Source organism: Oncorhynchus tshawytscha, linkage group LG06 (assembly GCF_018296145.1).
Source record: "Oncorhynchus tshawytscha isolate Ot180627B linkage group LG06, Otsh_v2.0, whole genome shotgun sequence".
NCBI classification, from domain to species: domain Eukaryota; kingdom Metazoa; phylum Chordata; class Actinopteri; order Salmoniformes; family Salmonidae; genus Oncorhynchus; species Oncorhynchus tshawytscha.
The window spans coordinates 59,855,468-59,869,473 of NC_056434.1; the positions used below are offsets into that span (position 1 = coordinate 59,855,468).

Genomic DNA, 14,006 nt, shown 5'->3' on the forward strand with positions numbered 1-14,006 from the left:
AGAGCTACGCTGGAGATCCCGGATCCTGCCGGGCATTTCTCTACCAGTGTACCCTCATCTTTGAGCTGCAACCCTCTTCATTTCCCTCTGATCGCTGGAGGATAGCGTACGTGATAACGCTGAAGTCCGGGAGGGCTCTTGTCTGGGGTACGGTGGTGTGGGAGAAACAATCCACCGTTTGCCTCAGACTGGAGGAGTTTGTGGCGGAGGTACGTAAAGTGTTCGATTCTCCGTTGTCCAGGAGGGAGGCAGCTCGTAAGCTTCTCCAACTACGTAAGGGTTCCTGTAGTGTGGCAGAGTGCGGGGTAGATTTTCGCATGTTGGCGGCTGAGAGTGCCTGGAACCCGGAAGCACTGTTTAACGCATTCCTTCACAGATTATCGGACGAGTTCGTAACCCGTGAGCTGCCGCTGGACCTTGACTCCCTCATAGCCTTGACCATCCGGATTGATGGGCGGTAACGGCAACGTAAGAGGGAGTCTGTTCTCTTTCGATGACGCTTGTCCTCAATTTACACCTTGCCTCCGAGAAATCCCAGAAGCCCACATTTCCGAGTGGATCTGATGTCACCGAGTTCTCTCAGAGGTCACGAGGGCTGTCTGGGCAGGGCTAGATGGTCTCCTGCTGAGCGCTTACGCAGACTTAACATCCAGAGCTGTCTGTATTGTGGAGCTACGGGACATTCTTTATCTATTAGGTACTAGTGCGCTGATGAGCAGTACGGGAAGTTTCCCATCTTCCATTTCTCGCACCCCTCTCCATGCTACCCTGTTGTTGGGTGACCGGTCAAAATCTCATCGGGTGCTCATAGACTCTGGGGCCGACGAGAGCCTTATGGACGCTACCCTGTTGTCGGAGCTAGGAATCCCTACACAACCCCTCTACATTCCCATGGATGTCAGAGCATTGGATGGGTGCTCTATTGGCAGAGTTACCCAAACTACGTGTCCCATTAACCTGAGAGTGTCGGGTAATCACAGCGAGTCTATGCAGTTCCTACCCATCGGATCCCCTCGTGCACATGTGGTTTTGGGGTTTTCCTGGCTCCAGAGGCATAATCCGCTGATCGACTGGGTTACTGGTTCTATCCATGCACATTGCCGGAAGTCGGTGCTGCCTGCCCCAGGACGTCTTCCTGTGGGCTTGGGAAAAGCCCCGGACCTCTCTGCCATTCCCACGGAGTACCAGGACCTCCGGGAGATTTTCAGCAGGCCAGTGCCACCTCGCTTAATCCACATCGGCCCTGTGACTGCGCCATCATTCCTCCTGACAGAGCTGGTGTAACTGAGTCAGGTTTGTAGGCCTCCTGGCTCATACACACTTTTTCAGTTCTGCCCACACATTTTCTATAGGATGGAGGTCAGGGCTTTGTGATGGCCACTCCAATACCTTGACTTTGTTATCCTTAAGACATTTTGCCACAACTTTGGAAGTATGCTTGCGGTCATTGTCCATTTGGAAGACCCATTTGCGACCAAGCTTTAACTTCCTGACTGATGTCTTGAGATGTTGCTTCAATATATCCACATAATTTTCCTACCTCATGATGTCATCTATTTTGTGAAGTTCACCAGTCCCTCCAGCAGCAAAGCACCCCCACAACATGATCCTGCCATTCCCGTGCTTCACGGTTGGGATGGTGTCCTTCAGCTTGCAAGCCTCCCCCTTTTTCCTCCAAATGTAACGATGGTTATTATGGCCAAACAGTTCTATTTTTGTTTCATCAGACCAGAGGACATTTCTCCAAAAAGTACAATCTTTGTCCCCATGTGCAGTTGCAAACCGTAGTCTGGCTTTTTTATGGCGGTTTTGGAGCAGTGGCTTCTTCCTTGCTGAGCGGCCTTTCAGGTTATGTCGATATAGGACTAATTTTACTGTAGATATAGATACTTTTGTACCTGTTTGCTCCAGCATCTTCACAAGGTCCTTTGCTGTTGTTCTGCGAATAATTTGCACTTTTCGCACTAAAGTGCGTTAATCTCTAGGAGACAGAACGCGTCTCCTTCCTGAGCAGTATGACGGCTGCGTGGTCCCATGGTGTTTATACTTGCGTACTATTGTTTGTACAGATAAACGTGGTACCTTCAGGTGTTTGGAAATTGCTCCCAAGGACGAACCAGACTTGGAGAGGTCAGGTTTTTCCTGAGGTCTTGGCTGATTTCTTTTGATTTTCCCATGATGTCAAGCAAAGAGGCACTGAGTTTGAAGGTAGGACTTGAAATACATCCACAGGTACACCTCCAATTGACTTAAATTATGTAAATTAGCCTATCAGAAGCTTCTAAAGCCATTACATAATTTTCAGGAATTTTCCAAGCTGTTTAAAGGCACAGTCAACTTAGTGTATGCAAACTTCTGACCCACTGGAAGTGTGATACAGTGAATTATAAGTGAAATAATCTGTCTGTAAAGAATTGTTAGAAAAATGACTTGTGTCATACACAAAGTAGATGTCCTAACCGACTTGCCAAAACTATAGTTTGTTAACAAGACATTCTGTTAACAAAAATTATTTTGAATGACTCCAACCTAAGTGTGTGTAAACTTCTGACTTCAACTGTATCTGTCATTCTCATTGAACACACACAGACCTCATTCTCAATCTCCGTGTACTCGCTGACTCTCTCCACAGCTACGATGTTGGTCTCCAGTTCTGATGTCATCCTCACCAGCCAGTTCAGTGTCTGGGTCACCTACATGTCAGGGGTTAGGGTCATTACCATCAAGTCATCATCACTTCATTATCATTCCATCATCCATAAAATCCATTAAGTGCTTTTTGCAAATACACATGTGTCAGGGAGTACTCAACAGTAACCCAGGACTTAACCCTGATTCATCTCCTTACATAATAATAATACATTAGTATTTTTCATCACAAGATCATCTCAAAGTGCAAACAAAATAAAGTAATAATAATAATAATAATATATTCAGTATGTATGACCATTAAAGTACCACTGGGGCCTTCAGTTTAACAGAACTGAATCAGAGTTCAGATTGGTTAGATGGTAACACAATGGCACTTACATTTGAGAGCATCTACTCTTGATATTTACAGTATACTGTATGTGACTTCTGCTGTCAGAATATGATGATTGCATATAAAAGACAGGTCTAGATGCACAAGTTACATTGGATGCGTTTACACAGGCAGCCCAATTCAGATATTTTCCACAATATTTCTTTTAAATAAAGATAAAGAATGTCCCGTAGCTCCACAATACAGTGTTGTGAAGTGTCATAGCACTGTAACAGGACACCTAATTGCTCCCAATTACCCCAGGCCACGCCCCTTGCCTCCACACCTGTTTTCTATTCCCTAGTCACCTCTTCTCTGCTGTCACCCCTCTCAGAATATACAGTACATGTTAAGCCCATATTTCCCCCATAGCCCCTGGCAGTACATTGCCATGAATGCACCGTTTATGTTTCTGTTTTTAATGTTTCCATTTTGTATCTCATCCAACCTCCCTACCCACCTACCTACCTACCTCCCTACCTACCTACCTACCTACCTACCTACCTACCTACCTACCTACCTACCTACCTACCTACCTACCTACCACACTACCGGCCCTACCAAACCTCCATTCCAAAACCCTCCCCCATGTGCCTCTGTGTTCGTGTTCAACTCTAAACCTGGATTACTTATCTCCATCTCCTCATTCTGACCGATACCATGGTGGCAGCTCAAACCCTAAACCAGTTAGTCCTTTGAAACACCTCATACAGTCCTTCATTTTACTGAGATTTGACCATTGAAAGCACAGCTCAACCATCCTCAACAAAGCACTCCTCTCTCTGGTATAGTACAGTGAATTAGGAGATAAATAATCGGTTCCCCAAGGTCATATTCAGTAGGCACAACACAGAAGAACACTGTTTGTTTGTGTGTGTGTGTGTGTGTGTGCACGCGCGCGTGTGATGTACTCACGTTGAGGGCATAGGAGATGGAGAGGCCGACCAGGCCACTGTCCAGAGAGTCCCGGGCAATGACAGCAAGCAGAGCTGAGAAAAACACTACCAGGTTACCAAGGAACTCTAGACGGATGGCCAGCCACCTGCAGGACAGAAAGACAGGCATTACATACAGACAGACAGACAGACAGGACAGACAGACAGACAGACAGACAGACAGACAGACAGACAGACAGACAGACAGACAGACAGACAGACAGACAGACAGACAGACAGACAGACAGACAGACAGACAGACAGACAGGCAGGCATTACATACAGACAGGCATTACAGACAGACAGACAGACAGACAGACAGACAGACAGACAGACAGACAGACAGACAGACAGACAGACAGACAGACAGACAGACAGACAAACAAGACAGACAGACCACAGGCAGCTGCTGGCACCTTAATTGGGGAGGATGGGCTCAATCTTTACTAACGACATGTCACTGGCTTTGAGTGTCTATGTATGCGGATGACTCAACAATATACACATCAGCTACTACAGCGACTGAAATGACTGCAACACTTAACAAAGAGCTGCAGTTAGTTTCAGAATTGGTGGAAAGGAATAAGTTAGTCCTAAATATTTCAAAAACTAAAAGCATTGTGTTTGGTACAAATCATTCACTAACCCTAAATCTCAACTAAATCATGTAATGAATAATGTGGAATTTGAGCAAGTTGGGGTGACTAAACTGGTTGGAGTAACCCTGGATTGTAAACTGTCATGGTCAATAACATTGGGAGAAGTCTGTCCATAATAAAGTGTTGCTCTTCCTTCTTAACAGCACTAACAACAAGGCAGGTCCTACAGACCCTAGTTTTGTCGCACCTGGACTACTGTTCAGTCATGTGGTCAGGTGCCACAGAAGGACTTAGGAAAATTGCAATTGGCTCAGAACAGGACAGCACGGCTGGCCCTTAGATGTACAGAGCTAACATTAATAATATGCATGTCAATCTCTCCTGGCTCAAAGTGGAGGAGAGATTGACATCATCACTAATTGTATTTGTGAGAGGTATTGACATGTTGAATTCACTGAGCTGTCTGTTTGAACTACTGGCACACAGCTCAGACACCCATGCATACCCCACAAGACATGCCACCAGAGATCTCTTCACAGTCCCCAAGTCCAGAACAGACTATGGGAGGCGCACAATACTACAGAAGAGCCATGATTACATGGGACTCTATTCCACAACTTTGATGAAATTTGATGGAAAAAAAACAGATAAAAATACACCTTTTGGAACAGCGGGGACTGTGAAGCAACACAAACATAGGCACAGACACGTATACAAACACACGATAACGCAAGCACTATACACACATGTACACATGGCTTTTGTGTGGTAGATATGTGGTAGTAGAGTAAGGCCCCGAGGGCACACACTTAATGTGTTGAGAAATCTGTTGTGAATGTATTGTAATGTTTTTAAAATTCTATAACTGCCTTAATATGTGCTATCTAACCTCCAAACAAGCTTCAATGCCATACAACACTCCTTCCGTGGCCTCCAACTGCTCTTAAACGCTAGTAAAACCAAATGCATGCTTTTCAACCGATCGCTGCCTGCACCCGCATGCCCGACTAGCATCACCACCCTGGATGGTTCCGACCTTGAATATGTGGACATCTATAAGTACCTAGGTGTCTGGCTAGACTGCAAACTCTCCTTCCAGACTCATATCAAACATCTCCAATCGAAAATCAAATCAAGAGTCGGCTTTCTATTCCGCAACAAAGCCTCCTTCACTGGAGGAGATTGACGCCGCCAAGCTTACCCTAGTAAAACTGACTATCCTTCCGATCCTCGACTTCGGCGATGTCATCTACAAAATGGCTTCCAACACTCTACTCAGCAAACTGGATGCAGTCTATCACAGTGCCATCCGTTTTGTCACTAAAGCACCTTATACCACCCACCACTGCGACCTGTATGCTCTGGTCGGCTGGCCCTCGTTACATATTCGTCGCCAGACCCACTGGCTCCAGGTCATCTACAAGTCCATGCTAGGTAAAGCTCCGCCTTATCTCAGTTCACTGGTCACGATGGCAACACCCACCCGTAGCACGCGCTCCAGCAGGTGTATCTCACTGATCATCCTAAAGCCAACACCTCATTTGGCCGCCTTTCGTTCCAGTACTCTGCTGCCTGTGACTGGGAATTGCAAAAATCGCTGAAGTTGGAGACTTTTATCTCCCTCACCAACTTCAAACATCAGCTATCTGAGCAGCTAACCGATCGCTGCTGCTGTACATATCTATTGGTAAATAGCCCACCCATTTTCACCTACCTCATCCCCATACTGTTTTTATTTATTTACTTGCTCTTTTGCACACCAATATCTCTACCTGTACATGACCATCTGATCATTTATCATTCCAGTGTTAATCTGCAAAATTGTAATTATTCGCCTACCTCCTCATGCCTTTTGCACACATTGTATATAGACTCCCCCTTTGTTTTCTACTGTGTTATTGACTTGTTAATTGTTTATTCCATGTGTAACTCTGTGTTGTCTGCTCACACTGCTATGCTTTATCTTGGCCAGGTCGCAGTTGCAAATGAGAACTTGTTCTCAACTGGCCTACCTGGTTAAATAAAGGTGAAATAAAAAAATAAAATAAAAAATATATAACTGCCTTGGCAGTGGCTACTGGGGATCCATAATTAATACAAATACAAATAGTAATAGCTGGAACAGAATAAATGGAATGGTATTGAACGCGTCAAACAAATGATTTCCATGTGGTTGATACCATTCCATTCACTCCATTCCAGCCATTATTATGAGCCGTCTTCCCCTCAGCAACATCCTGTGAGACAGAGAGACAAGACTGACAAGACAGACAGACATTTAGTCAAACATCAGACATCACAGATTCACCGTAACATTTCAGACAGAATGGAACTCATTATCCCGTGCTGTTTTGACATGAACAAAACTGAGTGTGTTCCTGACCTGTTCGAGATTATCCACAGGTAGACCGACTTGAGGTTTTCATCAATTATTTTCTCGTTGTGTTTGAGGAAGCGGTCCTGGTGTCCATAGGCCCGGATGACCGACAGACCAGACACTGTCTCTCCAAAGTGAGAATAGATGGGAGACCGAGACACAGAGTCCAGACGACGCAGCTGACGTGAGCTTGCCACGTAGAAACGCTGAGGGGAGAGAGTGGATAGAGGAGTGAAGGAGAGAGAGAATAAATGATTCACAAATCATATACTGAAGTGTCACTGGCCACGTTTAGATGCACACCAATATCCCGTTATTATTTGGGATACTCAAGTATTCCGTTTTTGTGTTGACGCATAGAAACATCATATGCCGTTTACAAAAACTCAAATAAGCTCCTATCCCTGTTTTGAGAAACCCAAATAAGCTCCTATCCCTGTTTTGAGAAACCCAAATAAGATGCCTGGGATATGCTGATCTTAGACTGACACTGTGGCATGTGAACATCTTATCCCGCTTAACATAGTTTTTGCGGTTTGCGCAGGCTCAGTTTTGCATAGTATCATCTTTGAAGTTCGGATGGGAACAGTCATAGTTGGAATAGTAACTGAAGTCTGAACACTGACTGTAGGCCTCACATGTAGCCTATTACAGTATTAACTCCTACAGAGTTAAGTGTTTCTTGGAGTAAAATTATAGACCGAATGTTAGTTTTGTCTCGGGAACAGGAGTGGAGGAATATAATTTCTTTCATCTTGAGAAAATGTGAGTGAATGCACATGTAGGTTCCGTCTTATGTAGACTAAAAGTTCTCAAAAATTCAGCAACATAAAAATGGACCGTATTTAACTTTCAACCACATAAAAATGCATCCAAGACGAACTGAAATACTATCAGAAACATGTTGTATCGTTTTCAAAGCTTTTCATTTCCTTAAAACCGGTCAACAAACTGATGTAATTTCGAAATTATACACAGAAATCTCCCTGGTTTACCGATGTTAACTAGATTGTTGATGATGCATTCATTCTATCATTCATGACATTCTTTAGAGCAAGGCTTTATTTAAGCAATAAGATGTATGTCATTTTTGTTTTGTTATTAAAGGTTAATAGATGACGTTATTAAGAAAACATTGTAACGTCAACAGTTTACCTAGTATATGTTTGATGTTTATACATTGTATGTTGTATGGAAAATGTCCAAATCAAAGAGAATGTTTTGGTAAAGATGAAATGTGAAGTTAGTTGTCTAAAATTGGATTTGAGTCAAATCTAGACCTTGCCCTTAACTTGGTACGCCCAGAGAATTGCCCTAAAGGCGGCTACGCCCACTTCTGACCCAAGGGTATAAAACCTGTGAGTGAAGAATGAACAGATCAGACTAAGTGACCCAAGCTGCAGCCGAGGTCTAAAAAGTCAACGAACCCAAAACTCAACACAAGTTTGAAGACAAAGAAATCTTTTTCTACCCAAGCTACGGATGAGTAGCTGTGTCTAAGCGGGTGAATTCAAGTCGAACCACCTAGCCTCCAATCCCCATCGAATCGTGGTATCTACACTGTTTCGTTCCTAGGCTGTGAGCTCTGAGCTACAGAGCTGTCTGTCCTCAGAAGAGCCCTTCCAGAGCAAGGGCGAGGGAACAGACTCCTAAGCCAAAAGGACACTGACATCGTGAGGACAACCGAAGAGTTTTGCCAGAGAAGTGCGTAATTGAGCAGCCTGAACGGTCCACGCGGAGAATCCACGGAGACCTTCCCCACGTAATTACATCATTATATTCTGACTCATAAGAGCGGCATTTTGGGGCAAGGCTAGGGTTAGAATAACACATTCACCCAAATGTATATTTCTCTCATGTACTTTCTCTTTTTCTCTCTCTTTTAAATCCCCATTTTGGGTAACACGCTCAACAGTGTGTTGGCTCATTATACTAAGTTCTAATCAATAGCCTAGAATATGCTTTGTGTATGTGTATCTTTTATCATCATTTTAGCTTTCTAGTAAATAAATACTCAACTAAGATTGGTGTGGTACGAACTCATTGGTGAGACCCGGGTCTGTGCAGATTCCCGGATTATGCGACGTTCAGAACGAGTGTGAGGTAACTGATTAATTAGCGGCTATTGTAAAATCGATATTCTGATATTCTTTGAGTTAATTTGGGAAATAGAAACGCAATAAAAACGAATTTTCCCATGGTGCCCCAGGTTAATGAATTAATAATTGCTTTGATTCAGTTAATCACGCAATTAGAACCCTTTAATCATTCGATGAGCAACAGTCGTCACATTAACTAATACAATGTCACGACACTGACCAGTTGATTTGTCTTTATGTAGGTACATAATGTGTCGTTTATAGCAGCGCTAACATTCGTGATTTCTGCATGTCTAACGGTATCACTAGGCTCAGGTTGCTGGTTCACCTGCTGTTCATCTTGTTTTATTTTTTCCATAGCCTCTTCTTGTTGGCACCATTATTCAAACGTTAGTGGATAAAACAGGTCAAAAGTAAGTTCACTTTAAAATCATCCACGACGAGTTACAGGTACTAATGCTCGCAGCTGTAGAAGTATGAGTGGTAGTGCATTGCTAGCTAACGACGTAAACTATGCCACTTTATATGAACGTGGCCATGTGCATGTTGTCTCATACTGTATAATGGGCAGGTGAGGCTTTAACAATGGGAATTCCAAACCACCCGTTGTATAATTAGTATTCTAGAGCATCAAGTAATGACAGAAGAGAAGCTCCATGTATCTAATTATAGACAGGTTGACTAACATATAGCCTATTATAAGCAGACAAATACTATATCTAAATGAGACTTAAAAAACCCATGTCAAAAGAGTCATTACGCTGTCCCTGGGCAAATTGGGAATATTCTGTTTATTTGTGGATATAGGGATACTCGTAAACAGGATATCAAAGGTGCATATAAACATCTTACACTGAATAAGACTAACCTTCCGGAATACCGTGTGCATCTTTTTCTGCCCCCCCTCTCTTTTCCATCCCCTCCCTCCCCCATTCCTCTGTGTCGAAATGATGTACTGTATATAAACCCTAGATTGCTGATGCTACACTACATGACCAAAAGTATGTGGACACCTGCTCATCGAACATCTCATTCCAAAAGCATGGGCATTAATATGGAGTTGGTCCCCCCTTTGCATGTAAAAACAGCCTCCACTCTTCTGGGAAGACTTTCTGGGCAAGGTGTGTTTGTCTTTGCGCCAAATCCCGCATACTCAAATGGTCCTGCTGCCATGGTACCCGGAGCAGAGGAGGAAGTGAAGGTCACTTACAAGCTACAGTCTCCAGAAACATACACCGTGCAGCCAAAGTCAACAAACTAGCTAGCTAGCTTGTTTGCAGATAAACTGTCATGGTAGCAGGGACAACGTTTTCTGAAAATGTCGATACAAATAAGCATCATTCTCGGTTCTTGAAATAGAAAAAGAAACAAGAAGACTGCTCATCATGACCAATCCAGAAACTGGATGAAATTTTATTTTGAAAAAATGGAAGAGTGATACCGAAATGGCCACCGTTCTCATGGACTGGTTGGTAAGTGATGGGTTGTGTTTTTAGCATCCTAGCTAGCTAGCTACGTTAGCTGCTAACCTTAGTGTGTTCAGTGTTAAAGCTAGCTAACACAGCTATTTAGCTAGCTAGCTAACATCTTCTGTATTCAAACTGTTTTGTACTCAAAATAATCTAACGATAGCCACATCATGTAGCTACACTGCATGAACCCCACAAGATGCCCAATGCCTTCATTTCAAATAGTTAACGTTAGCTAGCTAGACCTAGATTTGCAGATTGTTGACATGAGTGTGTTTGGTTTGTAGATGATAATGCTAGTTAGCTAGATGGTCTACAGCATTTCCGGCCCAGAACCACCGCCAAAAAAATTCTCTCTTTTAACTTTCGGTACAGTAATATCAAACAAACATGTATTTTTCAGGGAGATACTGCTGGAGACAGTCTGACTTCAAGGGAACCTGAGGTTGTAGAAGTTGTGGGTGTGGAAAAATCAACACCAAAAGAGGTTATGCTTTGTGATTCAATAATTGTTTTGTTGGTAATTTACCAAAATAGTTAACTACATGAAGCTTGCCTGTTCAGCACATTGCCTATGTCGCATGGCATTGATTCCTACTTTGAACCTCCCAGCTTAAAAAGGACTGAAAGAATATTGAACATGGCCAGTCAAGTAAACAATGGCTCATCTGCATGACATTATCATCTACAAACCAAACACACTTTAAGTCAACAATCTGCATATCTAGCTTTAGCTAGCTAGCTAACATTAGCTAGTTTAAATAAAGGCATTGGGTATCTTGTGGGGTTCATGAAGTATAGTGACAAGATGTATCTATCATTAGATTCCTTTGAGTACAAAACAGTCCTAATACAGAGTAACCATGTTAGCTAGTTTGAACATTGAACACACTAAGGTTAGCAGCTAACATACCTAGCTTGCTAGCATTCTAAAAACACAACCCAGAACTTACCTACCAGTCCATCTTTCGAAATGTATTGCAATGTTCATCTGGTTTCTGGATTGGTCTTGATTCAGATCCAAGAACTGAGAATTATGCCTATTTCTGTCGAAATGTTCTGAAAATGTTTATCTGCAAACAAGTTAGCTTGTTGGCATCATCTGCTCTGTGTTTGTTTCTGGTGGCTGTAGTTTGCAAGTGACTTTCACTTCCTCTCCAGCTCCAGGGCCATGATAGCAGAGTTGTTAGAGTGGGTAGGATTTAGCACAAAGACACACCTTACCCAGAAGGCCAGCACAAGGCGGCAAAGGGCTCAACCCCCTTGTTTAAGTTCAAAATGAAAACACAACTCAAGGAGTGAGGCGGCATTTTTAAAAGTATGCATTAAGGTGTCTGTACTAGAATATACATACCTATATACTTGGCAAAAATGTATGTTACCATTAATAAATGCATTTATTTTGCTTCCCAAATGTTTTACGATGGTGGAGCAGTACAAAAATGGCTGCGCAGTGGCTTCAAAACAGCGCCCCCCTTGTTGTCATCTAGGGTTTATATACATCATTGCTCAGTCTCTTTCCCTCCCTCTCTCCTCCTACCCCACCCATCCACACACTCCTTTCTCTCTTTCTACCTGAACGAAGTAGTAGACCACAGCCAGAGGGATGATGATGGCAGTGAAAATGGGTGTGGCCAGGCAGATGACAAACAGTGTTCCAAGCACACCCAGGAAACACATGATCCACGAACGAAACGATTGGGGGATGGCCTCGTCCACTGTGAATATGTCCTACAACAGGGAACAGGATGCGACATCAAACGATAATTGGCATCCCCAACCAGGATAAAGCAAATGCAGGGGTAATGTAATATTCAAATATGCCAGGGCTACGTTCATTAGGGCAAGCAACAGAAAGCGTTTGAAAACATTTTGCAAAAGAAAACATTTGTGACCGAAGTCCAGATAGTCACTTTGTGTTTCAGTCAGTTTTTTTGCTCATTTGGTGCCTAATGAGCAGGTTTGTCCCCTATACCTTGGCAAAGCGGTTGACAACCCTGCCGGATGGCGTAGTGTCAAAGAACATCATGGGAACACGTAGAATGTTGTTGAGCAGCCGAGAGTGGAGGATACGAGACGCATTGATGGAGCCGTTAGCCAGGAGCAGGGTGCCCATGAATACAAATACACCTGTTGTGAGAAGAGGAGACCATTTTAATAAAGCAGGTGTGTGTGTCTTGGGGGCGGTTGCAAAAAAATCTACCAAAAAGCACATTTCCATTTCTACAAATGGACAACACAGTATTATTCTTCTCTCACTCTCACCTACTTCATAAGGTGTCTTTAACATGGTCAATGAAGCAACTTTGCTCTTTCGCTTCTTCTCCTCTTACCTTGAACCACGCCTAGCGCACCGAATACACCAATCCGAGTGTCCCTCTTCCAGTTGGGGTAGGTCTTATTGTAGTAATCCTCCGCGTCATTGGTCCAGTCACTCAGCCAGAGGTTCTGACCAATGAAAGCAACGTTCTGGATGAAGTACACTAGGAAGAACATGGTGGAGTAGCCCCAGCCCATTGCACGTAGGTACTGGAGATACACCGAGAACTTCACCTGGAGAGAGAAAAAGAGACAGAGAGAGAGGGAGAAAGATATAATATTTCATGCCAATAAAGCACCTTGAATTTAAATGAATTGAGGGAGAGACAACAAAGAGAGAATGATGGATGTATTTTAACTACAGTACCAGTCAAAAGTTTGGACACCAAGCGTCACATCTGGAAGAACCCTGGCACCATTGATTTCCTGTGGCGGGCCTCATGAGAGCCAGTTTCATCATAGCGCTTGATGATTTTTGCGACTGTCCTTGACATTTTCCGAATTGACTGACCTTCATGTCTTGTAGTAATGATGGACTGTCGTTTCTCTTTGCTTATTTGAGCTGTTCTTGCCATAATATGGACTTGGTCTTTTACCAAATAGGGCCATCTTCTGTATACCACCCCTACCTTGTCACAACACACCTGATTGGCTCAAACGCGTTAAGAAGGAAAGAAAATCCACAAATTAACAAGGCACATCTGTTAATTGAAATTACAACCCAGGTGACTACCTCATAAAGCTGGTTGAGAGAATGCCAAGAGTGGCAAACCTGTCATCGAGGCTACTTTGAAGAATCTCAAATATAAAATATATTTTGATTTGTTTCACACTTTTTTGGTTATTACATGATTCCATATGTGTTATCTCATAGTTTTGTGTCACGTCTACTACCACTCCTCCTCTCCTGCACTCGACGTTGCCAGTTTATTCATTATTACGCAGACCTGCCATCATTGTTACGCGCATATGCACCTAATGAGACTCAACTGGACTCCATCACCTTCCTGATTACCTCCCCTATATCTGTCAATCCCTTTGGTTCTTTCCCCAGGCTTCATTGACTGTTTCATATTTGTACGCTGCTCGTGGTTCTTGTTTTGTTCCATGTTTATTTATTTATTTTTTAAATCACTCCCTGTACTTGCTTCCCGACTCCTAGCGCACACATTACAGTTTAGATGTC

The 14,006-nt window shown here is 43.3% G+C and overlaps 1 protein-coding gene across 1 annotated transcript in view; it reads right to left on the reverse strand.

The window, feature by feature from the left end:
• Positions 1-14,006, reverse strand: part of abcc2 (ATP-binding cassette, sub-family C (CFTR/MRP), member 2) — a 68,340-nt gene that overhangs the window by 18,105 nt on the left and 36,229 nt on the right. Inside the window, exons 22-27 of the mRNA XM_024424359.2 lie at positions 12,835-13,054; positions 12,477-12,631; positions 12,077-12,232; positions 6,940-7,139; positions 3,938-4,064; positions 2,592-2,693 (exon numbers count right to left, since the gene is read on the reverse strand). Of these exons, the coding sequence (XP_024280127.2) occupies positions 2,592-2,693; positions 3,938-4,064; positions 6,940-7,139; positions 12,077-12,232; positions 12,477-12,631; positions 12,835-13,054 (960 nt within the window). The remainder of the gene's footprint in view (positions 1-2,591; positions 2,694-3,937; positions 4,065-6,939; positions 7,140-12,076; positions 12,233-12,476; positions 12,632-12,834; positions 13,055-14,006) is intronic.